We start from the raw sequence: 27,868 nt of genomic DNA, 5'->3' as shown, positions 1-27,868 counted from the left end.
GACAAGGTGCCTCCACAGAAGAACCTGCTTGCTTTACTCTCGACTTGGATGCAGATTATCCCCGGCCTTGGCTGCCATTTCATAAAACCCTTTTTGCCTGGAAGATCTTTAAATAACATAAAAAAAAAATTCTGCAACCATCATCATCATCCACAAAAACGAAAGCAGTGATTTTGTAGCTTCTGTTGTAGTGCCACGTGTACATCTGAAAAATTCTTGATGTCACAGGAGGCAAAGAGAAAATTCCCCCTGGGAAAAAAACCTTTGACCTAACGGGGTAAATAAGAAAACGGTGTCCTCAGTTCTGAAAGAAGAAGGCACAATTTATTTAGTAAAATTATTTTACAACATAGTCTTCATTGACAGTTGTCAGCTTAACACTTAATATAGTTTTAAAAAAGTCAACGATTACCTGCAAAATTATATATATTTTAATATCTAAAAAATATATTGCATATATAGAGCAGGGAAATCCCTTGTATCCACAAAGGAAAGTTTGGTTGTTTTTTGCAAAGTCGTGATTATTGCAGAACTGTTATTTACACACATTTCCAAAGCATTAAAGGCTTGAATGGATTACGTTACTTCCTTGTACGTGCCTTTTAAATAACTGCACCAGTGCTTCTCTTTCTAGTAGGTTGGTGACTCAAACATCTTGTTTCCTTTTCAGCAATAGTCACATTATGCTTTTTTTAAAAACCAGCTATAAAAACATACAAACAGCCCAAATGTACAGATTGACAAAAGATATACAAATTACGTTAAAAAAAAATAATGACGAATTTGATAGCAAAATTGTATTTGTGACCGAGGTCAACTCGTTTATTTATTCTTTTTAATTTTCATTTATTTATTTTAATACTGTAAGATATAGGAAAATAACTCTGCATAATTTATACAGTAAGTTGCCTTATGATTGATTGACCCTGGACTGATGGTCTGACAAACGCACAGCGCTTGCGAATCTGTTTGTGTTTAGAAATCCCTAAGACTTTTCAAAGTTCTGGGACCCACTGTCATTACTTAAAAAAAAAAAAAGTTATTTAATTCTCTGTCTTTCAGGAATGTCTGTATTTGCATTAAAATTTCTTAGTTCAAATCTGGACTATTTCTCGAGAGAACTGTCAGCCTAGTGCATATTGCCCAGTGAGACGGAGTTTGCAATACCCTTGGCTTTTTAAATACATACACATGTTCTTTCTTTTAAATTCCAGTTGGGTGAAAACTTCACTAGCCTTACGGCCAGTGGTCCAGTTGCCATCCACTGAATTAGGTCCTCCTAAAATAAGATTATAACTTCCTGCCTCTATTTTCACTAAGTCTCAAACCAGAGCCTGACTGCTTAAGTCCACGATTCTTGACCATACTGAACCTCACGAGGTCCAGGAGGAGACCTGTGTGTTGGTAAGAAACTGCCTTGGTCATAAAATATAAGGACGTTTACAGTTTCTTTCCCCAAACCATGACAAAAGCATTCCAGTAATCTAAATGTTTTAACTCATAAGATGATAGGAGATTGAGAATCCAAAGTGGAGTACTGGTCCATGGAATGTTCCATCTCTCGGTTCAAGGTGATGGAAGCAAAAGTTATCAACATTTTAAAAAAAGATTGTTTTTAAAGAACAAATACAAAGGTTCTATCCAACAAGAAAGAACATCCAGTTTTGCTTTCTCTTCAAGGCCACGAATGTGCTTTAGAGTACAAAGTATCCCAGGAAGTGTGAGGGATGGGCTTCAGCTAGAAGCCCACCGACGATTAAGCTTCTAGTAGTAGCTGCCTAGGTGTGAGGGCACGTGGGTGTTAGGATGGCGGGGGACGTTGGGGTTAGGGTAGATCCCACCAGTGGGGGAGGTCCAGTATTGTGAGGCTGCTCCAAAGAAGCTGGAGGAAGTGACGGGCATGGAGGATGGGTGGGGAGGGACAAAGTTCACCTTCTGTTGATGGGCGTGGTAGGAAGGCATGTAGGAGATATCAGAAGGGTACTTGTACATGGATGACTCGGTCGGATGGGGCTGCAGGGCCTGGGCGATGCCGTGGAAGTCAAATTTGTAGGCATACCTTTTGCCGTGCACTTTGGTCATAATGTTTTTATCGTAGTAGTATCGCAGGGCACGGCTCAGCTTGTCGTAATTCATGTTGGGTTTGCTTTTCCGCTCCCCCCAGCGCCTGGCCACCTCGTCGGGGTCCGTCATTTTGAACTCCCCGTTGGTCCCCTCCCAGGTGATACAGCTGGCGTTGGCACTATCAGAGAGGAGCTCGAGGAGGAATTGCCACAGCTGGATCTGCCCGCTTCCTGCAGGCAGTGAGGCAAACAGGAGAAAACGGGCTATCTCAGCTGGAGACGTGAGACCCCACTCCCAAAATACACCCTGTGTAAGATGGCTTCTTGTGAGATTCAGAATCAATTGGACAACCCCTTGTTATCACTGTCAGCTTGTTTGCTGCTTGCCACTGACAGTGACATAATAAGCATGGTCAGATCTTAAGATAATTTACTCCATGCTGTGATGAAGTGCAAAATGGGGAACGAGGCACCAGCTTTGCTCAGAACTAGCTATGTGATCTTTGGCAAGTCAACCCCCACCCCTTTGGCAAGTTTTTGGGCCTCTTCTTCTAGGAAGGCCTGAATCACTATCTAATCTCCACTGGGTGATGGAGTCTTGGGTGAGGGACTTGGCCTCTGCTGACTGGGGTCATGAGACGTTGGAGAAGGAGGGGGCACAGCCTCAGACTGGCCTGTACCTAGACTGCCCTTTAACAGTCTTCATGCTTGGCTCTCAGCTGTGAGCCCTTACAGAGAAGGACTAGGGCAGAGAAGAAAGTAACAGGAGGAGAAGCTGCGTAACAACTTTCCCCTCTGGGCAGGGATGGTCTCGGATGGAAGAATGGACGGGATACTGACAGCTCATTTTAGAAGAACTCAGAGTCATTTTTAATAATAAATCCTCAACATACACTGCCAAATTTACCTTATCTGCAACATGTCAGGGACATGCATCTTTCATAAGACCAGAAAACGCTGCACCACTTTCTAAAATCAAGAATAAAAGACTTTGGGAATATTTATTCACTAATTCCTTGTATTGGGGAGATAACTGAGGGCTCATTGGAATTGTTTCCTTTTTTCCCAAATCTTTCCCTACTGAAAATTCTACCTATGCCATTTATTGCTAAACTAGAACACAGTGGCAGGTGTGCAATGCTAACATGTTTGTTTTCCAGAAGCATCCTTGGCTAAAGGATATTACTACTGAATAACCAGCCCTGAACTCTCATTTGTACAACTATAGAAGCAGATACAGAAAGGGCGTTTCATGAAAAGAAGTACATGCTGCCTTCCTGTCAGGTGTCTGGTCTAAGACAGAGGTTTCTCTGACCTCACGAAGCTAAGGAATGTTCTGGAAAGAAAACCTTCCTGGCCAAGGTAAACTCACCGGGGTTGGCAAGACGACTGCTGGTGGGGCCAAGGATCTGATACGGATCTGAGGAAACAAAAAAGGAAATTTGTTTCGCTGTTTTGAAAGATATAAAAACAACAGTATCAAAAACAACAAAGCCTTGAGGATTTATGCTTTTATTTCAGTATCAGAGGAAAGCCTGATTTCAGGAAACTTTACTGCTTTCATTTGCAGACCCCAAAGATCTCGATCGTAATTAGAGAAACAACATTGGAATAGTAATGGCACCATCTCCTCATATTTGGTGTCTGAAATTAGGAGGTAATGCAGTCATTATCCAAAATAAAGTAATGAAAACATTTGGAAAGGAGCTGGCTAATATTCAAGGATACAAAGAAAAAAAAAATGCAAGGATAGCTTATTAATGGACTTAAAGAAGGCCCAATAATTACCTGACATTAATAGCTCTACATCAACAGTGACAACTTCACAAACTTCAATTTGTCTTTCTGATGTAGCACGAAGGACACATGCCTGAAGTATAAGCAGCTTGGGTTCTAAGCCCCAGCTATGGAAAAATCTAAATAACTTGTTGTACAATCTCAGGGCATCAATTTTCTCATTGGTACATTGAGTGGGTCAAGGCACTGGATTCCGAAAATCCCTTCTTGTATAACACTCTGTGATTTTAAGCTTGGAAATGACAATTAGCCAGAATTTGTGGTTTAGCTACAAAATGACTCTTTTTAAAATCTCAGTTTCCCTAAAACTTATGTGATTACTTAGCTGTTAAAAAAAATCTTTGCAATATTGGTTAAGGTGAGGTTTGTCTTCTCTTACTCAGTTGAGGAAGTCATGGTAGAGAGCTTGGTAGATGACAACTTGACCATGTTAACTATTTTGTACAGTATTACAAAATTATTACTATTTTTACTATTACTAAGAATTTTAAAAAATCAGTAGGTTTGGCCACCCTTTTTCATCCACACAGTATAACAATTAAAATATTTTTGACAGGTGATGCCTAAGTTTATAGTTGTTGGACATTCTTTAAAACTCTGACTAGTATTTCACAATCAACAAGTTCTTTCTTAACCTGGTTAATTTTCTCCTGTTCTGCCTCCAATGGAGATGGAGAAAATATCTGCCCATTCCAAAGCAAACAGCTTGTTCAGAATCTGCATCCCAGCTGCCTCACATATATAAAGCAGAAAGGAGCTGAAACTTGGGAGGGAGCAAGAGAGCTGTCTTCAGATATATGAGGGGCCTTCGAATGGAAAGGAAGGGAGACTTATCCAGAGGGCAAAACCCAGAAGCTTGAGTGGAAGTTACGAGGAAGTGGACTTTGGCTCAGGCGGAGGATTTAAGCCTAGCTAGGGAGTGAAGTCCCTGTGGCTGTAAGTATTCAAGTAAGAGGTGAGGTAGCTATGGGACTGAGATGCTACAGAAGGATGTTATAAACCTAGACATCTATGTTCCCTTCCAATAACAAAAGTCTCTAAGTCCATGGCTTTAAAAAGTTCCTTTGCCTTAATTCTTGGCCAGTTCCATCATAAAACCAGGGTGCCTTTGCAAGTGATGCACAAAGGGTTCAAACAGGAACTTGGGAGTCTGGGGTTATAGTTCTAGTTCTTTCATAAATCAGCTGTGTTGCTTCTAGCAAAATTACTTCACCTCTCTGGGTCTCTATTTCTTAATTCTACAAAATGAGGCATTGGAACATTTCGGCTTTAAGTTCCTTTCACTGCTGATATTTAACAAGTCTGTACTTTATGCATAGATCTATCACAGAGGGTCATAATAATAATTTGAAAGGAAATTGGTGGCAGGTATAGTACATTGTTATATCATCCATCGTCCGGCCATGTGGAATCAATAGCTGCACAAGAAGCAAAGGAGAGGTTACACACCCTCAGACAGTTACCTGGCTGGGGCCGCTGTTCTGTATTCTTACTGATTGTCTGTGCTCCTCCAAGGGGAGGACCTGAAGCAGGAGGGGAAAAAAATGCAATAAGCAGAGCCATTCTCGGCAAGAAGAGAGGAAAAATCTTGTCAAACGCTGCCCAGAAGGAGGACAAACTTCCTTTCTCATTCATTCATTCATTCATTCATTCACTCAATCCTTCTCTACTCATTTATTCATTTTTGTGAAAATTTAACTAGAATCTACTAACTGCTGACAGTGTTCTAGATCCTAGAGATTCAGGAATGAACAAGCATTTCCTAGTAGAACTTATATTTTAAAAGGGGAGACAAAAATAAACAATTTTTTTTAAGTAAAATATATAGAATAGCATGCCTGATGTTTTGGGGGGGTGTGGGTTTAATTTTTAAATAGAACATTTATAGATGTCCTCAATGAGAAGGTGACATTTGAGCAAAGTTCACGTGCTTCTCATACTTCCATGTTCTGCAAGTTCTCTGCGATATCTCTGACCTACATCCCTTCCATTGTCATCATCTCGTCTCAATTTTAAATCTGCACTGCTTCTCACATGGCCCATGGATTAGTCTAACTGGTGTCCTCATCACTCCTTCTCTTCCTGCCAACCCACCATATGCCATTTTGCCGGTTTTATCTCCCCGAACCCTTTCACTGCTCTGTTTAAAAACCTTCGGTGACTCCTCGTTGACTACAAAGTTACGCCCATCTTTAACACATCCTCATGCCCTCTCTCTCACTGACCTTTCCAGACTTCTTTGCATTCACACCTCCTAAATTCCAAGGGACCGGAGCCCTCACTGACTCTCGGATGTGTCCAAGGCTTTAGGGCTACCAGCATGCTTTTCCCCAGGGAGGGTCTGTCCTCCCCATTTACACAGGTCCAACTTCTGCCTCTCCTTGCAGAGCTAACACAGATGGTCCAGGTCCACAGAGCCTTCTCTGATAACACCCAGATGAAAAGACCTATTTGTGAGCATGACTCCTCTCCCCAGCTCAGGGCACTGCTCCATGTCTGATTCAATTCTGAACCCCATAGTGCTGAGGGTTGTGTGCACAGTAAACAATTCATGTTTCTGAAAGGGATCTTGGCTATTGCTAGGGCATTGATTGGCAATCCCAACCTCTTTCTTGACAGAATTCCTTTCACCATTCATTCACGGGCTTGATATTTTACTTCCTAAAGGCAGAAAGATTGACACGTTCTTGATCAAGAGTTTGAGTTGACATCTTTCCTTTGAGCTTGAGTCGAAGTCTTTCCTTAGCCCCTTAAAGTGAGATAATGGATCAGACTTTCACGTATCATCACCTCATCACTTGGTGGACAAATTGATGTCTCAGGCCCTGTCTCCTCATCAGCCTTTCATGAAATGGGGGTGGGGCTACCAGTATAAAGAAGCCTCAACTGTCTTAAGAAGAGTGAAGCAATAGAGGGTCATGAGTAACTGAATCCAAATCTGCTAACCTTTTATTCATACTGAATCTTGTCCTGAGGAGCCTTCAGACTCCCTAGATTCTAAAACCAGGTGCAATGAGACAAAACTAAAAGGTGTCAGTGAAAATCCCCTACCATCTTTCAAGTTCTGTGAGTCACTGACAGCCTCTAAATTGGCAATTAATTTTGATATCTACTCAAAAAGCAGGAAAACAAATGCTCGCTCATAACCTCCTTTATCTCATGACCCTGATCTCTACCCCTGTCCTGAGAAAAATATTTTCCTCCCGAAGAGTGGTGTGACATTTACTTACTTTTGTTGAGGCCAGAATTCATGTTACTGCCCCATCCTCCTCTCCTGACTGAGTCATAAGAAGGATCTAATGAAAAATGACAGAGAGGTACATTAGCATCCGGCTCCTCAGAAAGGGCACAGGAAGAGGATCTCTTGGTCATCAGGAGAAATTAAATTTAATTCCACAATAATTTTTTCAGCATCACTAAATTCCAGAAGCATATACTTCCCTTGAGAGTGGGAGTGGGTAAATGGAAGGAACGTGAAAACTCTGATTCTGAAAGGATTTCAGTCTTACTTGGGAGCTGAAGTAATGGGGAGAACTCTGCATTTGAAGTCAGAAGACTGGTTCAAGTTCCGACCCTGTCAGTAAATGCTGTGAGACCTTGGGCAAATCAAAAGACTTCTGAGATGGGAGCACATTTCAGGTTCTCTGATGACATCAGTCATTTCTAATGATAGCAGAGAGCGTTGGGCAGATGACCAAAGAGAGAAGAAAGAAGCTAGAGGGAAATCCAGCTGGAAATGTGTCTGGATGGAGAAACGAGGGGATGGAGAGATGCTTCCCGCCTGGCAATGACTGGAGACCTGCTCTCATATTGTCTTGGAGAAGACTCCATTGGACCAGGGCATTTGTGATCTCAACGTCTTCCTTGAAAGAATCCACATGCCTCCAAAGCTGTTCTCAGAAATCACTGACCCAACCAGCTAGAGACATCCTTCTTTTCCTTTCTGGTGGTGTGAGCCCTGCTGCAACATTGAGCAGGAATAGCAGAAGAGCTCAAGGATAAAGAATTATGACCTTCAAAGTCTTTCCATGAGCAACAAAGAAACCATAAAAGCCATCCGAACAACTGGAGCACAAACCTCATCAAACAATGGTCTGACAGGGTGAAACGCAAACCATTCCCAACCACCCCACGCTGAGCCTCCCAAACAAATTAGAATAAGAAGTAGGAAGACAGAAGGGCTCCTCCAATTGCCGATTCCACATTGTTTAGAGTTAAGAAGTGCCAAGAGACAAGGACCAATTTCTTGTGGAAAACTCCATGTGCAGATGCACATTCCTCATGGTTCTGGAAAAGCCAGTTCAGCTTTTAAATTATAGTCTTTAGCAACTGGCATGAAAAGCAAAACAGAAAGTGAGGGGGGTGGGGATGGGGAGGAAGGGCCGGGAAGGGGGAAAAAGAGACAAAGCTCAACTCATTTCATTTGTCTGTTTCTATTTTTATTGGACACTCCCCCCCATCGAAACCACAATTCCTCCTGCAAATAGATTCTTCTTCTTGCTTAAAAACAAAGCAAAAATAAACAAACAAAAAAGCAGCTTGTTGGCCAGCCTAGAATGAGAGCTCTGATGAGAGTTTTTCTGGGACTTCTTGCATAGGTCTGTGGAGCGGGTACTACGCTGGTATAAGCAGAAGGAAAGGGAGGATCCTTCAAAGGCTTTCCTTTCTGGGGAGAGTTGATGGTTAGGCCTCCAATCATTTCTTTGAAACTGACTTTTGCAATGCAGCCTGTGCTTGGCTTTATATTGGGTATGGAGTAATATGAAACAAGTTTCAATTACGAGAAGAGAACTGAGGTTGAGAAGAAATACGGGTCATGAGCTACAGGAGTGGGAAAGATAGAAGGGCTCTTGGAGGTTGGAGGGAGAGTGGGTGTCATTGGGGTCAGAGAGCTGCTCATGGGGGACGTGTGACTTGAGGAAGACCTCTTTGGAGAGGAGAGAGTGGACATGCACGGAAGGACAATGTGAGAGGGTCAAGGCAATGTCTGGGTGGGGGGCAACCATGGTGGAACTGCATGATTGAAGTGTAAGGGGATGTAGAGGGGATAGGAGGAGCGAGGTTTAGAAGGAAAGGCTGAGCCATGCTCCAGGTTTCGGGCAGCCTTGATGACAGCTAAGCAAGCTTGGCAGCCTTGGGAAAACAAAGGAGGCTGGGAAACTCACAGGGATGTGGTAAAAGCAGGGTGTGGTCGAGAATGAGCCTGATTTGGGTGGGTGGGTGGGGTGTAGGATGACAGGGGAGCCTTCAGGAAAAAGGCAATGCTAGTAGGAACAGAATGGAAGTGGATAGAAAGGGACAAATTCAAACAAAAAGAAAAAAAAATAAATTCACCAAGTTCCAGGAATTGTTGGGTGTGGAGTTGGCTTCTGACTTACTGCCCTAACATCTCTCTGTCTCAGATTTCTCTAGTCAAGTTTTCTACTCAATCATTAGTCTACCGAAGGCTTCAATCCTATCTATAAACCATGTTTATGACCATTAAGAAGAACCATTTTCTAGAACAAATCATGGTGATGGCTATTGTTACCATGGAATTCATACTGATTTTTCGTCTTATTCTTTTATTCTGGCTCCTGAGACAGAGCAGGAGTGCAAAAGGTAGAAGGAATGAATGAATGACTTCCCTTGAGTCAACAGGGAGTGGATGGTCACTGGATTTTTCTGTCACCCCAGCCATGGTTTGAAGTTGGTGTTTTATCAGAAAAGTGTTTGGCAGCCCTGATCTTTTCTGCCATCTCTTGGGGCCTGAGGCGGGACTCAGAGCTTTATGAGGTAATTGTCCTACAAACCTAGCTCAGGGCCAAAGCCTGGCTGAGAGGACTTCAGAGGTCCCAAACAATCCTACAGTCTTAGGGCAGGTCAAAAAGGAAGTGACGGAAACACAGAGGCCACCCAGCAATCCGTCCAAACTGTGCGCTCAGTGAATTTAATAGAGCAATAAACAGCAGTGGGCCATGATATAAGCTGGAGTCTTTAGCCAACAGGTAACAGAGCAGTGTGTGGAGTTGGAGCAACAAAGACCATGCATCTCCCTCCCATTTGCTTTTTTATTCACTTCTATTTGTCTGGAAAATCTGAGGCCCAGCTGCCTGAATCCACCAAGGACAGCCTGGGACCATATACTATGGAGTTTAACAAATGCAAATCCAGGGGCTCTAAGCTTCTTTACTAAATGCATCTAGTAAATGCAAGATTGAAAGTAAAACCAGTACTTGTGGAGCAGTTCTGCTCCAGAGACAAGCATGGAGATGCCAAAAGCCAAGGCCAAGAACTGGGGTCCAGCATCCTGCCTTCGAGGAGAAGCAGAGCAGCCTCCTCATATTAAATGAGACATTGCAGAGTGTTAGCAATTAATAGTCTTCTGTCATTATTATAGACCTAAAAGAAGTTCAGACACAGAAGCACATTCACCAGCCTACCAAGTACACATGAACTTCTCCCTTCCCCCCTTCTCCCTTACTCTGCATTTCATTTTTCCACTTAGCACCTTCTCATTTACTCACAACTCACTTGTTTGTTGTTTACTGCCTGCACAATAAATCAGGGTCCATGAGGGTGGGGATCTTGTTCCATTCTCTGACATATCCAAGAACCCAGAAGAGTGCCCAGCATACAGCAGGCGTTCAATAAATGCTTGTTGAGTGATTGAATGAACGGGAACAGCCTTTTCTCCCTCTGGCTAAGCATACACAATCCCTCTCATTGTTGATTATATCCCTAGCTGAAAAGAATTCAATGCCCCCTTCCCTGCTGTCCCCCACTAACCTAAATCTTGGTGATCTAAGTCTGGGGGGATGAGGAGTGAAGATTATATTAAACCTCGTGCTTCCCAAAGTACAACGGACAACCATCCACCTACTTAATAGGCATAGGCTAAAGGTTTGTCCCCACAAGAAGGTAGAGCATGAGAAGCCATGTGCTGAAGCTGCCTGCATTTCATTTTGTACATTTTTAACAAAATCACTGTTGAAATGAGGGTTCATTTTTTCTCCCCCTACTAAAAGGCAGGCAAGTGAAAACTTAGCAGTGTGGTTGGCCTCATGCTAGACACACAAACAGGAACGTGTCTAAAACAAAAATGGAAAACCCTGGACCTGGGAGTGAATCCACAGCTCACATTTCTGCACAGACGATATCCCTCCCAGCACCGGACACTGGCTACTTTGGAGCCCCTTGGCACCCCGGGGGCTGGGGGAATATGCAGAGGACCCCTTGGTGTGCCGAGGCCAACCCAAATTTGGGACGTGGTGTCTGCTTTCCGAGAGCTGCATTCTGAAAAGACAAGCTTGCGGCCACAGCCAGGGCCACAGTGTGCAAAAACGTGGCTGTCGGGGATCCACAGATGGAACTGGTGACCTCAGAGCTTCTCCGCGGTGGCAGATGGCTTTATCAGCAGAAAATCACACCCCGGTTCTGACAAATGCACTTTTTATTTTAATGAAGGCTGACGCCCCCTGGCTTCACAGAGTACCAAGACAACCATCTTATGGTGAGTCTTTCTCAGAGGAGTCGCCAGGAGGACTTTGCCGGAAGCTTATGTTCTCAGGCGGTTCTGAAGTCAACTTTTGCCAAAACAAAGAGGCCTGAGTCTCGTTCTGGCCAATCTGGGCATTGCCAGCCATTGTGGATAATTCAGCCTCACGAACATGATGGAACAGTATCTCCATTATGCAAAGCTCGGTGGAGCTGAATTTGACACTAAATGGCCTCTTAGATTCCAAAACAGGCTCCTGGGGTTAAAGAAATATGAGCATGGAGATTTTTTTTTTCTTTCTGAAAACTCCTTGTTGGAAGGCGAAAGCTTTTTCTGGACACAGCCCTCTCATAGCCATCCCAGTGTTAACTCAGTTTCTGAGTCAGGCATTTAAACTGGTCCTAGAAATCTGGCCAAACATCTCAGGAAAGACGTTTCTCTCTGCCCTGATGCCTTCAGTCAGCTGGCTGAAGGCTCTCATGTATCGGCCAACATGTGGCACTCTACTTTGTCATGGCCTTACCCAGGGGCCAAAGGGGCACTGACACCAGCACACAAAAGCCCCTCTCTTCATCGGGCACGCCAAAAGGCCTCGCTCTCCATTACTTTGTGGAAAAAGACGCATTTTCCCTGAAACTTCACATCAAATTTCTGGTGGCTGCTGAGAAGGCTGGCAATGCCTGACCCTGTTTGTCCTTGGAAAGCCCAGCTTCTGAATGCAGACCTTTCAGCCGAGGGATGGCCAAGGCTGCTCACGCTCAATGAGGAGGCCCTGGGCCAGATCCAGCCTTCCTTTTTAGATAGGACAGGGATGCCAAGGGAGAAAGGCTCAACCCAAAGCCCTGAACTCCCCAAGAAAGAACCAAGCCCACTAGGAGGAAGGCGCATCGCCCAGATGCTGATGGGCAAGAATTGTGTAGGGACGCAATGGTCTTTGTTGATGGTCAATGAGGCTGTAACATGCAATGGAAGAGAATTGGACTAGATGCTTCTCTGACACCCCTCTCTCTCTGGGTCTTAGATGGGGAGCAGGATCTACTGACCTCCAAGACCTCCTCAGGCTGCTTTGCTCAGGGTTCTGCCTTGGATACTGGTCTCCACCAGGCAAAGCTTGCTCTGCTTCATGGACCTTTCCAACCCACCTCTCAGACCAGCTTCTTGTCTACCACCATCTCTCCTGGAACTCCTGCCCTTGACCTTGCTGGTGACCTTCATCTGACAACAGTCTTAGCTCAACCCAGGCCCTGGCTGACTGGCCTGTCCTCCACCTCAAAGACAGTGCAAAGGCACTAGCCTCTAAGCAGTTAAAGCTATGAAGGGCTCAGGACGCTCTGGGGAATGTATCCTTTCTCTTTGGTAGGCCTCGGAGTTACTTCAGTGACTAAGGCATGGATGGAGTTTAGAATCAGACCCAGATCCAAATCCCAGATCTGCCATTTACTCTGCTGAGTTGAACCTGCTCAAGTACTTCACCGTTTTGAACCTCAGGTCCTATGTCTCTAAAAAGGCTTAATAACAGATGCCTCAAGTGTTGGTGGGAGGACTAAATAAGTATTTGATAAATGGTATTTTAAGAGATATACCCTACATATGTAGTCCATTCAGTCTTGCTTGCACCTCTAAAATGTTGATCTTGATGAAACAAGGTTAAAAAGCTCATGAATCAGATGATTGTATAAAAATGTAGCTTATGAGGGGTGACAATGTAATTGGGAAAGCCATATGGACCACACTCCCCTTTGTCCAGTGTATGGATGGATGAGTAGAAAAACGGGGGCAAGAAAACAAAAACAAAAACACAAAAAAACAAAAAAAATCACCCAGTGTTCTTTTTTACTTTAATTGTTCTTTTTCACTTTAATTTTTATTCTTATTATTTTTGTGTGTGTGGTAATGAAAACGTTCAAAAATTAATTTGGGGGATGAATGCACAGCTATATAATGGTACTGTAAACAATTGAATGTACACTTTGTTTTGTATGACTGCATAGCATGTGAATATATATCAATAAAAATGAATTAAAAAATAAAATAAAATTTAAAAAAAAGCTCATGAACAAAAGCCCTTGAAAAGGAAAGACGCCTCAGTAGGGAAACCTAGGGGCTGAAAAGGAGAATGGACATTCCATGCCTTTGCCCCTAGATCAGTGATTTCCAAATCTGAATAAAGCATGGCTCTCTTTTAAAAGAAGAAATGAATTCCCCTGACCTCAGCTTGAGAAATGCTGCCCTAGCAGATAGTGAGGGTTGGGGTAATGGGCTGTCTCCTGGTATAATAGGTGAGGTATTTCCCAGCATTGGTTAAGGGGCCTTCTTCCTGCCTCCCCCAGACTCTGCAGGTCCTGGAGTCTCTGCCCAGACAGGCCCTGCAGCTCAGAGCTGGGTCCTCCCCTCATTTCAGCCTGTTCTCTAGGGGCAGCTCCAACTTTGCTTTGGTGGCATCCTATGTTCCAAAGAGCAAAACAGGAGCTTGGCTTCCACTGAGATCGCAGGAGGAGGGAAATATCCTGGGAAGACTTTCCTTTAACTTGGAAGTCATGGAGAAAAGAACCATCCTGGATCAGATTTCCTCAGCTCCAGGATCTTGTCCTGGAATCCAAAGAGCCCCTGCGCCTCTGAACTGGCCCTGCTGTGTGGAACATAATGGAGGTACTGTTTGAGATATTACACATGCAAAGGGGAAATGCACAGACAAGAAAAATGCTTGAAAAAATGGATGATTCTTACACAGGAGACTTTGGAGAGGCAAGTGGCACGCTCGCCGGGCAGAGCCCTGCTACAATCACGCAAGGCCCCTGCTGTGCAGGAACTTTCTTTCATTTGGTTTCTCCCATGGGCTCCGAGTCTGGGTCTAAATGACCTTTTATTTTCATAAGGCCTCATGGTGGGGTTTGGGGGTCAACATTATGAGGAAAAAAATTCACACTGACTAGATTAATAGATGTTTGCCAAAATTCCCCTCCACACTGAGCAGCGTAGATACAATATATTGAACACATCTTTGGTCCAATCTGCCTCAGGTTTAACAGGTTTCCAGGCAGGAATGAGGAAACTTAAGGCAACAGGGCTTGAAGATAAAGCTTGAGTCCCTCTTCTCTGCTAAGAGCCCTGAGCTGATCCTCCACCCTGAAACTGTCAGTCTTTACCTTCTTAGGGAGATGTGATCTTGTGTCTGCTTGACAATTCAGCTTTTGCATCCTTTTCTTCCAAAGTTCTGGAGGTCAAGGATTACTGGCGAGGGGCCCAATTTTATCGCCATTCCCTTGTTCAGGCTTCTAATGTAATTATTTCTGTCCTTATCTCCCTGCTAGCTGGTAATTGTTTGGAAGAGATCTTCTTTTTTCCCTCTCCCACCCCAAGGTTCTTTTTCTTTTTAATTAAATTCAGTTTTATCTCAGTTTTATTCAGATATATTCACATACCATACAATCATCCATGGTGTACAATCAACTGTTCACAGTACCATCATATAGCTGTGCATTCATCACCCCAATCTATTTTTGAACATTTTCCTTACATCAGAAAGAATCAGAATAAGAATAAAAGTTAAAGGAAAAAAGAACACCCAAATTATCCCCCCATCCCACCCTATTTTTATTTAGTTTTTTTCCCCATTTTTCTACTCATCCATCCATACACTGGATAAAGGGAGTGTGATCCACAAGGTTTTCACAATCACACCGTCACCCCTTGTAATCTACACTGTTATACAATCGTCTCCAAGAGCCAAGGCTACTGGTTGGAGTTTGGTAGCTTCAGGTATTTACTTCTAGCTATTCCAATACATTAAAACCTAAAATGTGTTATCTATATAGTGAAAAAGAATGTCCACCAGAGTGACCTGTCAACTCCATTTGAAATCAGCCACTGAAACTTTATTTCGCTTCATTTTGCATCCCCCTTTTGATCAAGAAGATATTCTCAATCCCACGATGCCGGGTACAGATTCATCCCCGTCACCCCAAGGTTCTTGACTCCCCACCCCTACACACACTCTACCTTATTGATCTTAACTGATATCTTACATTCCACAACTCATTCATTCATTTAACAAAATTTTATTGTCTGCTATTGTGTCAGACACTGTTCTATGTGCTGAGAATTACAACACTAACCAGAAAAAAATCCTTGCTCTAACGAGCATACATTCAAAATAAATAGTAAACAGCATTGTGTACTAGTAGACGATAAGTGCTATCAAGAAAAATAAAACAGAAGAAGGGGAGTGGGCAGTGCTGGGATGGGCAGGGTCTCATGGAAAATCTATCATTTGGGCAAAGACTTGCCCTGTCCAATCCAACACTGTGTGTTCGGTTAGGGAAACAGAGCTCTACATAGCTTCATAATTTTCTTCTGAAAAGTGACTGGATCATATAACACTGACCTCAAAGTCCTTCTGAAAGGCAAATCCTTTTTATTAGTTCTCCACCTAGTGAGAATTGCTCCCCGTTAGAGGACAGCACCATTAGCTAAAACACCAGACAGCATGTCTCTGATGTTTGGGAGATGCATGGTGAAATGTGAGATGAGCCCAGTCTATTAAAGACTTCACCAATTTTTGCACATGGAGAATGAGGGTAATTGAATCAAACTGTCATCTCCAACTCACACTGACTTATGATTGCCATTCAAATCGAGAAATGGAAAAATCCCAACACTCCCTAGGATTTGCATTTTGACCTGCATCTGAAGTCAGTGGCAAGAAAGGGCAAATCTCTGGGGTTGGTGTGGGGGAAGTGGACAGGTGAGCTCTTCACCCTGTGGGTGAGCACTAAATGCACTGATCCCCGAGTCCTGCACCCACACTTCAGACAGAATCATGATACTTAAAAGAAGAATTATCAATTCTCAGTAGGTGGAATGTAGTCTCACTTTCTACATCACAGAATGAGAGGGCTCCTTTTTAGACTGTAAGAGACCTTAGACATTATCTAAACCAGACATGCAAATTAGCACAGGCCTGGAGGTCCAAAGCCTGAGAGAAAGCATATGTGGCCATGTAAGAATTTTAACAGAAATTGAAAATATGACTCACAGTATAAAAACTGCCTTTCTTTAAACTCTTCTGGGGGATTGGGCAGGACTGATAATTATTTTGCAGGCAGGTCAAAGGATTTTTGAGCTCAAAGATTTTTCAAAATTAAACCAAGAAAGATTTTCATCTCTTTGGAAAAGTGCTACCGAAATCTTATCAGGCATGAGGCTGTTTGTGCTATTGTTAAAGGCTCTTAATGATTTTAACAGGAAGGAATTCCATAATCTTTCTTTAGTATATCCCAAACAAGGAAGCAGCTCATTGCAATGGTAAGAGCTCTGGATTAGGGGTCTGAGTTTTCCTCCCAGCTCTGCTACTTACTAGGTGTGTGAACGTCAATTGATCTATTTGTAAAAGGGAGATACTTAGGAAAAAGCATTATTCCTAAATTTAATAGTTTGGAAGAGTAAATAGTACATTTAATCCTCGAAGGGTTCTTTTGAGAATACCAGAGATAATGCATGGGAAAACAGTATATTCTCCCAAGTGTCCTGCAGAATTGTAGTTGCAACTCTGGCTCTAGAGTTTAATTCATGGGAGATAAGAAGTTTAATCTTTCTGTGTCAACCACAGCTAATTTCTTCTGGTTCTGTCTTTGGTGGAGCAGAAGGGCTCAGTGAATATTTAATGAAGTTGATGAAGGCTAGGTATTTTCTCCCCAAATCTATCAACTGCCAATGATATTTACTGAATATGTTCCAAACTCGAAAAAACGATACAAGGCAAAACTCACAATTAAATGATACCAGATAATCTGTAATTAGGTCCATAAATAGCTTGTGAACATGGTGAGGTTGAGAGAAGAGATTGTGGCATTTTAATTTTATCACTTTCTCTTTAAATCAGGCCAGACACAAGAATACAAACTTCATCAGAGAGTCATGTTAAACTTCTTGTTGCTCCTCAAATGCGGGAACTTAGGGATTCCTGAGACTGGGGAGAAAAAGCTCACTCAGGTCCTGGATGAGGGTTTCTAGCCTTACTTAGCATTTCTTCCTGAAAGATTTAATCTTCTCCCCCAAGGATAATTCCTGGGGAGTGAACTCTCTGGTATCTTAGATAGGGGTTTCTGTGAAGAGAGGAAGCTGTTACATCTACAAAAAGAACTTGGGAAGGTTTGAATATTAAATTAACAAACCCTGCCACTGCTATGACTTTTCACTAGAAAATGCCACTACCCCCTACACTTCAAGAGAAGCTTCCATAGACAGACAGATAGACAGACAGACAGATAGAAATGCAATGATGATTAGTTGGATATAGATAGATGATTAGATAGATGATTAGATAGACAATTTGATAGGTAGGTAGGTATGTAGGTAGATGGATAGATAGATAGATAGATACACAGAGATTAAACAAACATTTTTAATTATACCTTCCAGTAACCACTGCCCTCCAAACAATCTCCTTGCTGTGGACCAGGGGTTCATTTAGAGCACTTGTGGGACTACCTTTTTTTTTTCTTCTAAGTATTTTGGGACCTCATTCCCCAAAACAGCCGACTGGGGCCACTTCTAGTGTCTACGACAAACCAGCCAAGCCCATGTGGCAGAGGCCATGGAGTTACATTGAGTCTTGGCTTTGTTGTCTAGAGTGGGATGAGATGTCCAAGTCAGAGTGAAACTGGATGGAGATATTGGGCCTAAAATAGCAATCGTCCAGAGGCTGGTGATGAATTAGAAATGTGAAAGCCAATGGCCTACCCCACGTAATGAGTCAAAATGTCACTGAAAGCTTAGCCTCATCGCACTGGGCCACCTCACTGAGGGCTTGCAGTCTAAGTTATGGGGAGGCCCCTCCTAGGTGGTGGGAGGAGGAGGAGTTGTCTGACCCATGATGGGTGCCCTGACAGCCAAGTTACCCCCAAATATCTTTCCTACAGCCTCCCACCTTTTCCAATTCCCCCTTCGCCATTTACTTTACTTTCCCTGAATTAAAATGCTCTGGTAGGGCTCACACCTTCACAGTCAACCCTCATTAACCTTGCAGAGCAAAGGCTTTTTATTTCCCACAGGAGCATCTAAGAAAGTGTTGGTGAGCATAAAGACAAGGAGGGCAGGAAGGCCAAAGTGGGAACTTCTGAAGAGCCAAGGATCAGAGCTAGAGGTCCGGGTGCCTTCTGACACAGGGAAGAGAAAGGGCGAGCCCTGGGGTGGCAGAAAGGATGCTGATGGGAGAGCAAGGAAGACTCTTTTCTTCCCCATTAAGTATTTGCTGAAGATACAGGCTCACTCTCAATGGCAGCCGTGGTGTCGGGGCAGGACATTGCAGAAGCCAAATGCTCAGCTCCAGCCTCCTCCCCACTCCTTCTCCTACCAGGGGATTTAGAAGGGGAGTGTGGGGCACTGCGGTGGGTGCAGCCCAGCAAGTGTCCTTAAAATGCTTCCCAGGTGATTCTGATGTGCCTTTCTGTCTCCTCCTCAAGGACCACGGGTCTAGGTGGCTTATGGGGCAAGAGACTGCTTCCCTGTTATAATTTGAAGGACATTTCACGACTAGATATCTGTTCATTGGACTAATATCTGCCCCCTCATTTCATTTTTTAAATAAAGTTTATTGTACTATTATTGTTAGGGAAAGTTATTCAATGTGACATTTCCTTTTGTAAATCTCTTCTCTTTTTCCTTTGTTCTTTTAGTGTAATACTAAAAACAAGGGAATACATGCAGTACTACGTAAATTATAGTAATGAAAAGCACACCCAGGAAGCCACCTGTGCCAGTTTGAATGTATTAGGTCATCCAAAACACCATTATCTTTGATGCAATCTTGTGTGGGCAGGTGTATTAGTATTGACTAGATTGTAATTCTTTCACTGAGTGTTTCCATGGAGATGCAATCTACCCAACTGTGGGTGATGACTCTGATTGGATAATTTCCATGGAGGTGTGGCCCTGCCCATTCAGCATGGGCCTTGATTGGTTTACTGGAGCACTATATAAGCTCAGACAGAAGGAGCAAGCTTGCTACAGCCAAGAGGGACACTTTGGAGAACACACAGGAGCTGAGAGAGGAGCTGCAGCTTACAGAGTAACATTTTGGAGATGGCCTTTGAAAGCAGACTTTTGCTCCAGAGAAGCTAAGAGAGGACAAATGCCCCAGGAGCAACTAAGAGTGACATTTTTGAGGAGCTGCAGCCTAGAGAGGAACGTCCTGGGAGAAAGTCATTTTGAAACCAGAACTCTGGAGCAGACACCAGCCACGTGCCTTCCCAGTAACAGAGGTTTTCAAATGCCATCAGCCATCCTTCAGTGAAGGTACTCTGTGTTGATGCCTTACCTTGGACACTAGATGGCCTTAAGACTGTAGCTTTATAAATAAACCCCCTTTATAAAAGCCAATCCATCTCTGGTATTTTGCATTCCAGCAGCATTAGCAAACCAAACACCACCTATATGAATCTTGAAATTCAAACTGCCCCAAGTTCATGGAGTCCTGATCTTTCAGACCATAGCAGGAGTCAATGTATCTAATCAAATCATCTTCACAGCCACTCAGTATCAGCTCTCTGGAAGAAATGGGCATTTGATGGGGTGGTAGGAAGAGCAGGAACTGGTAATTTTGGAGTATGTCCCACTGCCTATGTGGGAGGGGGCTGAAGTCAAGTTAGTTTCACACAAGCTTTGTGATTTGGGGAAAATATTATCTGTGCCCAGTTTTCTCCTAGGCAAAATGGGAATAATAATAGTCCTGACTTAGTAGGGTTGTCATGAAGTGTAAGTGTGAAGTGACTAGAAAAGTGCTTAGCATACAGTAAGCGCTCAGGATGTGTTCACTGTCATTGTTATGAGAGCTGATAAGAAAGGTAAGGAATTGAGGGTGGGAAGGTGCAGACCAATTTCCCCTGCAGCCTTCCTTTCCCTTGGGTTCTTCTTCCCTGGGTCTCCCTCTGCACTGGCACATGGCTCCAGGTTGGAAGAGCCTGGAAGAGGAGTTTAAGATGAAACTAGCCTACAGCCATTGATATGAACTATCTATCATCTTGTGACTGGAAGCTGCTCTCTAAGAGCTGCTCCCTTGTTCCTAACAGATCGGACAGATGACAGCTTCCAAGGAACCACATTGGGGTCGAGGGAAGTGGAAGGCTGGGGCAAGGTGGAGAGGAGGGGCAGGCACGATGTCCACACCCGTAACAAGGTTGCCAAAATACAAGCTCACATTTAGAAACACCATGAAGGGCTAGTTTTAAGTTAAACTCTTGGGGAGTTGAGGCACGCTGCCTGTATTTTCCTCCACCCACCCAGTGGCCTTGACTAAGACCCCATTCCTATCTCCAGAGTGCTGCAAGTCTTGCAAGATCAAAGGCGATTATGAAAGACCCTGCTCAGGGCTGACTTGGTAAACGGCAGGGAAGGAGGGGATGAAAGCGTTACCGACGAGGTCAACGGCGAGTGTGGTTTCCTGGAGTGCGGGCTGGGGCGGCGGTGAGTTGCGCCAGGCAGAGGGAGAGGAAAGCATTAAATCCGTGCGTGAACACAGACCAGACAGGAATCGGTTCACATCAGGGGACTATTTGAAGGACTCATTTTAGGTCAGACCATTGTACTGGGCAAAACTGTATAAGCCCCAATTCGGAGGTTATCTTGATCGTTGCAGGATTTAGTCCCTAGACAATCTTGCAGAACTGAATGTGAAGGTTCTTCAAATAGCAACAAGCTGGTGCAAAGCACAGGGGTCTGAGTGATCGGCTATGACCCACTGAGCCCTGTTCCCAGGAAAGAGCAGGGCCCCCCTGAACCCCAGCTGGTGCCTACCCACAAAGGCCCCCGATGGTGCAACTATAGTCTAGTCCCTCCCACAGCAAAATGTGCACTGACGTATTTCTTTAAAATAATACACAAATAAATCCAACACAGAAACCGAGGAGGGTGATCATTGGAACACACTTTTGTTCGTATATGTTTCCACAGACTCCCGAGAGGAATAAAACCTCCACATTTTGAATTATCCTTGAGACCTGTAAGCTTCCTTCAACTATGGGAATTCATGCCTTAACTGGAACTAAAGAAAGAAAGAAATGCCCCCAACAAAATTCTCCTCTGATGTAATATACCTGCCTCTAACAAGGCAGCAGGACAACCCTTCAAGTCATTTGCCTCATTATCCTGGAACAAATTTACACTTGTCTTGGGAAATTGGCTAACTGTTTCCAATAATTTAGAGAGAGTGTGTCCTAGTCACTGGGTAACCTACACGTGTGCAATAACATTGCACACAGCACACCCACGGAAAAAAAATAACAGTGCTTTTACTTAGAGAAAGGAAGGATAATGGTTACTTAGAAAGTGTCCCAGACGAGCTGTCAAATTGAATTCAGAGAGCTGGAGTCTGACTGCGGGACAGGGCTGGCTGGCGAAATTCCCTCAGGACTGGGGTTTCCTGCCTGCTACAGTTTAGAGACAACGATCCTTTGTTTCCAGTTCTCTCTCTCTTTCTCTCTCTCAACCCTTCTCTCTCTCACTCTCTCTTTCTCTCTCTCAATCTCCCTCCCACCGATCTCTCATTGGTGAAAATACCATGCAGCTCTCCAAAGAGGGTCAGAGAGAAAGCAGACAAAACACTAACTCTGGAATTTCAAAGGAAAACAATTTTTTAAAAAACGGATAGAGCAAGCTACTGTCTGTTCTATAATCACAAATCCTGCCTTCCCACAGAAATAGTGCATACATACTCTCACACACACATGCACATACAATTCAACAATCATCCCTGCTTTTGCTAAGAATGGATTAGGGGTATTTCATCAGAAAGGAAAAACACATGATGACAAAGTCTTCAGTAGGTTTTCTTTCCTGTGAGGCTGAGTCGCCTCAAATTCTAAGTGCACGTTTGCTGACACAGACAGAGGCTGCAGAGCCTGCACAACCTGCTGCATAAGAGATGTTATTTACACCCTAAAAATAACAGGAGATTACCTCACAGTCTTACAGGCCTTTTCCTGTAATGACCCCCACCAACCCCCCACATGCTCACTCTACAAGGCATCCCACACACGGCAGACGTCCACACTTGCGGCTGTCGTTACCACCCCACTAGCCTCCACCTCCTCCCAACCCAGGTGCTACACGCAGGGTGCCGCCCAAAGCCCACCCTCTCCAAGATGCTACACCCCAAACACATCACCCTCATTCACTGCTTGAAGGTCCACGGCCCCTGGACACACACTGTCTACTCATCCCTGCTTTCTCCCACCCAAACAAAAGGGTTCTAGGGTTTGTTTTGTTTTTTAACTGTGGAAAACTCAAAGTAGAGAGAGAAGTAGAATGAACCTCAAAGGAACCATCATCCTGCTTTAATAATTAGGAATTCAGGGCCAATCTTATTTCAGCTCTACTCTCACCCACTCCCCACTCCCCAACCCGGGTTGTTTTGAAGCAAATCCCTGGCTGGGGGGGCTGAGCTGGGCTTCCTGATCATCTCACAATGAAACATCCAACTGTTTTCATTCTTTGTGTCCCACAAGGATGACCCAAAACTCCCTTTCCCACATTCATGTCACCACGCAGTGGCCTCGATGCTCCCACAGGTACACACTCACCCCCATGGGAACTCACCTGGGCTCCCTTCCCCCAAACCCAACCTGAAAACCCATTCAGCCCCCACCTCCTCACATATACAACAGACCCAAGCACACTAACTGCTGCCCTCCCTTCATTTCAATATCCAGTTCCAGCTCTGCCATGCTGCACGCTTCTAGAGATTGATCCTCTTTCACTATGACCTCCAAAATGAAATCATAAAGGACACCCAATAGCAGATGCAGGAGCTGGGACAATGGCAAGATTTGGTGATATATCACACATCCTCCAATACGCAATGTTTAATTACTTGCTGGCTTCCTTGTCTGTATCTCTATTCAACTAAAACCCCCTTGAGGGTAGGGGCTGTGTGTGTTCATTCTTTCCCCAGGGCTCAGCCTGGTGTGTTCCATAAGGGTAGCTTCTTAATCAGTGAAGGAATGAATGAGTGAGTGAGTGAGTGAGTGAGTGAATGGAGTGGAGAAGAGCGTCCATCACAGAATTTAGGTCCACTCCTGACTAAGCTACTGAGAACCTCCACGATCTGCCACTTGGCTACACCCATGCCTTCTCCAGTCTCGGCGTCTCTTCTGCCACACGAAAGGTTTGGAGTAGATGTGCAATTTTAGCGTTTTATGGTCTTTGGTACTTTTTGTTTGTAGCATGCATTTTCCTATTTGATTATAGGCAGTTTTATATCATTCTTAATAGTTTCAAAGGTGTGTCTCTCTAATGACTTTAAGCAACTCAAGAGTGTCAGCTGTGACATGGCATAGATTCCTCTCCACCCTTGGCACTGGGGTAGCATAGAGTAAACCCTCGACAGATATGGCAATCATTTTGCAACCACAATAATAACTCACAGAGCTGAGTTCTCCTGAGCACTTACCGGTGTGCCAGACACCGTGCTAAGTGATTCATGAGCATTATGTCATCGCCGCAGGGCAACTAAAATTATGCTCATTTTATGCATGAGGAAACCAACTGACTCAGGGAAAAGTGAGTGACTTGTCTGAGGTCACCTCCCGAGCCTGCCTGAGTGAAGTCGAGAGTAGTAGTTAAAGAGTGCTGAAGACGTCGTCAGATGCTCGAATCAAACATGTTGCGAAAATGACGTGAGAGGCAGCCCAGAGAGAGAGCATCGGTGGGCTTGGTTTTAGGCCCTGGCTCTACCACCAAGATCAGGATGAATTCAGATGCATCCTGGGTCTCTCGGCACCTCATTTGCATTGTCTACAGAATGGGTATAATGGTAATACCAGTCCTGCCATCCGATGATGATATTGTGAGTCTCCAATGAGAAAATGGTTGTGAAAATGCTCAGCTAGCAATCAAGGGCTGCAGAAAAGGCCCTCTTCCTGCACATTTCCGGGAAGCAAGCAGAACTCTGTCAGCATCAGCGTCAGTGCCAGTCAGGCACTTCACTTCCAAGAACACAGAGATGTCGATTCTCCCCCTCTCCTTTCCACACTCAGAGAGTAAGCAGACAGACTTTTTATCCATTAGCCAAGGCAACCGCTAGAGATCACTGGTTCACATGCAGATAATCTGCACCGCAACGGGGAAGCAGCTTTGCATTCTGCAGCAGGTCCCAGAAGGCTGCCCAGGTGGGGGCTCGAGGCTCAGTGTTCCACTGGCCGTTGGTGGGTTTATGAGTTCCAGGAGTTAAAAACCAAGGAGCTCAATTTTGTCTGTCTTTTGGATAGTCATTGGCATTTAAACAGATCCAGAGTGAGGAAGCTAAGGAAAGGAGGGCTTAGGCATGCAAAGCAGCTAGGAAGAGATCTGCTGATTCTTGCAAGCTGGGGTTTGAGTACATTCAGAGGGCTCTAGGGAGACTAACTCATACCTCCAGCAGGGAGGGCAGGAGGAAGTGTGGTTTGCAGGGTCAGAAGCCTTAGCTCTTAGGTGCTTGGAAAGGTCACTTAGCTCCTCAAAACCCCAGCATCCTCTCCACAAAATCAAGTTCCGAGTATGGGATCTACATTTTTTTAGGGCAGTTGTGAGGACCAAATAAAGACATATCAGAAAGGGGTTTCTAGAATGTGAAGTGATGTGCTAATGTCAAGTTGTTGAAATCCCTCGTGATTACAACAGCATCAGTGAAGATGATGGAAAGAATTAATCATGACCTTGTGGTCCCCCAGTGGATCCTGCTCTTCCATTTCTAGGCCAACCCCTTAGTGCATCTCCAAGAGAACTCGAAGTCGCTTTGACGTGGTTCTCATTTTCCTCTTTCTGCTTTGCCTCTGCAATGTCAAGCAGGACTTCTCAATTGTGACTGCAGGCCACGAGCGTAAAGAGGAGAGCTTTAAAACAAATTTCAATGCCCAGGCATCACCCCTAGAGAGTAACTGACTTTATTTGCCACGTGTGACACCTGGGCATCAGCATTGTAAAAAAAAGTGCTCTGGTTGATTCTCCTGGCAGTCAGGAGTAGGGGGTGGTGCCAAGCAGAGGTTCTATATGAATTCATCTTTGGAAAGGAGAATAGTTTAGAGGAGATGGAGACGATGGTGGGAAAATCACAAGGACAAAGAAAGATCATGGAAGAACATTTAAATCTCTACCCAAACTACTTGTAGGCTAGGTATTGTTCTTACGAAAAGTCAGCTAGACATGAGGATGCACTGGTCATGGAGACCCTTTGAAATGGTGGACTTTTACTCTTGTAACCTGGGTTGGTTTGAATCCTTGCTCTGACTCAATAGCTGGGTGCCCCTCAGTGAGTCCCTCAATAATCACTGAACCTCACTTTTTTTGTCTGCAAAGAGCTATCTTACAGGGATGTTGTCGGGCTCCAAAGCAGAGGCAGCACATCCAGAAGTGACTGCTATAGCATAAAGTCCTACATAGGCGACAGTTGTGGCAGCTATTGTAAACGGGAGATAATGGCTTCCACCCTAATTGCTTTTTTTATGGTGCCTTAGCCTTGATAACTAAAGGTAGAAGACGCACAACTGTTCTAGCTGGGTCCGATCCATGTCTGCAGAGTATTTCATTTGGAGGGACGAAAAGATTGTCCTAACATAAGATCTTGAAAGCTAGTCTTACTTCCTGGGCACAAGGAACACTTAGAGAGATTGCAGTCATTTTCAAGAGACAAGCTGGAAGGGCGATTATGCCATTTTAAAGCAAAAAGGCATTCCAATTTAATCAGCGCATCCAAGAAACATCAATGGGCAACATTTTGTCAACTTCTTTTGTGCTTAACACCAGCACCTGCCCTTTGTGGAACACACACACACACACACACACACACACACACACACACACACACTCACATACAGCTCAGATGCTCTTGATGAAGTGGGGGTCTATTTGGGGCTATGTGTGTTTCATTAAAACAAGATGAAGCCAAGGTTGTATGTCTTCTCTTTCATTTTCCACTTAGTATTTTTAAAAATAAAGATTGCTATTAGAGCAAAGAGCAGGGGAGAGAAGAGGAGAGAGAGAGAGAGAGAGAGAGAGAGAGAGAGAGAGAGAGAGAGAGAGAGAGAGAGAGAGAGAGAGAGAGAGAAGTGGGGAGGAGGTGAAAGGGAGGCAGAGAGAAGCTGGGTTAGCTTTGTCTTGCTAATGTACTTTGTTTTGTGGCATGATGGGCTAGCTGTTCAGACAGATTCAGACCGCCTCAGTATGGGGGAGGTGATGGAGGAGCAAGACAGCTCAAGTGGAAAGCTTTGTTGGGGACAAAAGACGCACCTGCAAAGCAAAGGCGTAATCTTTAGAGCCAGGGCCGATGCTGGGAGATAAATGCCTGGCACCACCTGAATGAGGTCCTGGCAGCAGCGTTTGCCTGGACACTCCAGTTCATTCATTTCAGAAGAGGGGCTCCCGCCCAGCAAGGCGAGCTGCTCCAGCAGCACCCTGAGTAACCCCCATGGCCTTACAAATGCACTCCCAGACACAAAAGGACCAAGGGCAGGAAGGGCAGGAGAGCAGGTAGAGGAGGGGGGAGGGGGCGGTCAGCTAAGACCCTGGAGGGGCACTGATCTTGTTATCAACAGATACTAAAATGTGCATTTAATACCCAACGTCAGAAATGCTCTCCTTGGGTCTACCCTAGAGCCTCATCAGCTGCTTTTGATGCTGTCAGCAGAGAAGTCTGTAGAGCTGGAGGAACTTTTAAGGATACTAATTTAGCAATTCAGTAGTTCTTCGTTTCCCTCTCTCCCTCCTTTCCTCCCTCTCTCCCTTTCTTCTTTCCTTCCTTTTCTGTTTTCTTTCCTTTCTTTTTTCTCTTCCTCCCCCCCTACTTTTCCTCCCTCCTCCCTCTCTTCCTTTCTTTTCTTCTTTCTTTTGTCCCTCCCTCCTAGCTCCCTTTCTCCCTTCTTCCCTTCCCTTCCCTTCCCTTCCTTCTCTCTCTCTCTCTCTCCTTCACTCCCTCCCTCCCTCCAAAGAAGTAGATCCCTATCTTTGAATGAAGTCTGCTTGAAGCTCGATCTGTAAAACAGATGGAAGCAGAATGGCCCTGGACAGGGAGGAGCTGTCTTCTATGGCTCTGGGTCATCTCCCGAGAAGCTGAGCACCACAGGAGTCAGGCTTGGCTCTCGGTGGGTCAGCTCAGCCCGTTCACCTGGCAGGGAACCCAGGGTCAGGGGATGAAGTGATTCTCCCAACATAGCCTAAAGGTGCCCTGGCCTCCGATCCATTATGTTCTTCACTCTACCAGATTTTCTCTCTTTATAAATTGACATTGGACACATGATGTTCAAATAGGTTATCAAGTAACACGCGACTCAGACTGTAGAAGGAGCCAATATAAACTTCAGTTTTCATGACAAAATTATTGTTTTGATTTGGAAAGGCAAAGAGTAGCAGAAATAGGACTGGCCAAGGCTGAGGTGGGGAGAGGGAAGAGAAGGAATAGAAAGCCTAAAAGCAGATTCATTATGTTGTGCAGTTCCTCCACAAATGTTCTGGTCATCTTCTAATTTTAAATTGCTGTTAATAGGGAACACAAAGTCTTAAGTGA

General features: G+C 44.3%; 1 protein-coding gene across 4 annotated transcripts in view; it reads right to left on the bottom strand.

Annotated features, from left to right (window-relative positions):
• Positions 1-297: 297 nt before the first annotated feature.
• FLI1 (Fli-1 proto-oncogene, ETS transcription factor) overlaps positions 298-27,868 on the bottom strand; it is a 117,484-nt gene continuing 89,913 nt past the window's right edge. For 3 of the 4 annotated variants that reach the window (XM_037841938.1, XM_037841940.1, XM_037841939.1), the window contains exons 6-9: positions 7,091-7,156; positions 5,324-5,383; positions 3,436-3,483; positions 298-2,294 (exon numbers count right to left, since the gene is read on the bottom strand). In XM_037841938.1, coding sequence (XP_037697866.1) covers positions 1,765-2,294; positions 3,436-3,483; positions 5,324-5,383; positions 7,091-7,156 — 704 coding nt within the window. In that variant the 3' untranslated portion in view covers positions 298-1,764. The remainder of the gene's footprint in view (positions 2,295-3,435; positions 3,484-5,323; positions 5,384-7,090; positions 7,157-27,868) is intronic. The other variant, XM_037841941.1, reaches the window with a different exon arrangement.

Source organism: Choloepus didactylus, chromosome 6 (genome assembly GCF_015220235.1).
Source record: "Choloepus didactylus isolate mChoDid1 chromosome 6, mChoDid1.pri, whole genome shotgun sequence".
Classification (NCBI taxonomy): Eukaryota; Metazoa; Chordata; class Mammalia; order Pilosa; family Megalonychidae; genus Choloepus; species Choloepus didactylus.
This window is presented reverse-complemented; position numbering and strand designations above follow the sequence as displayed.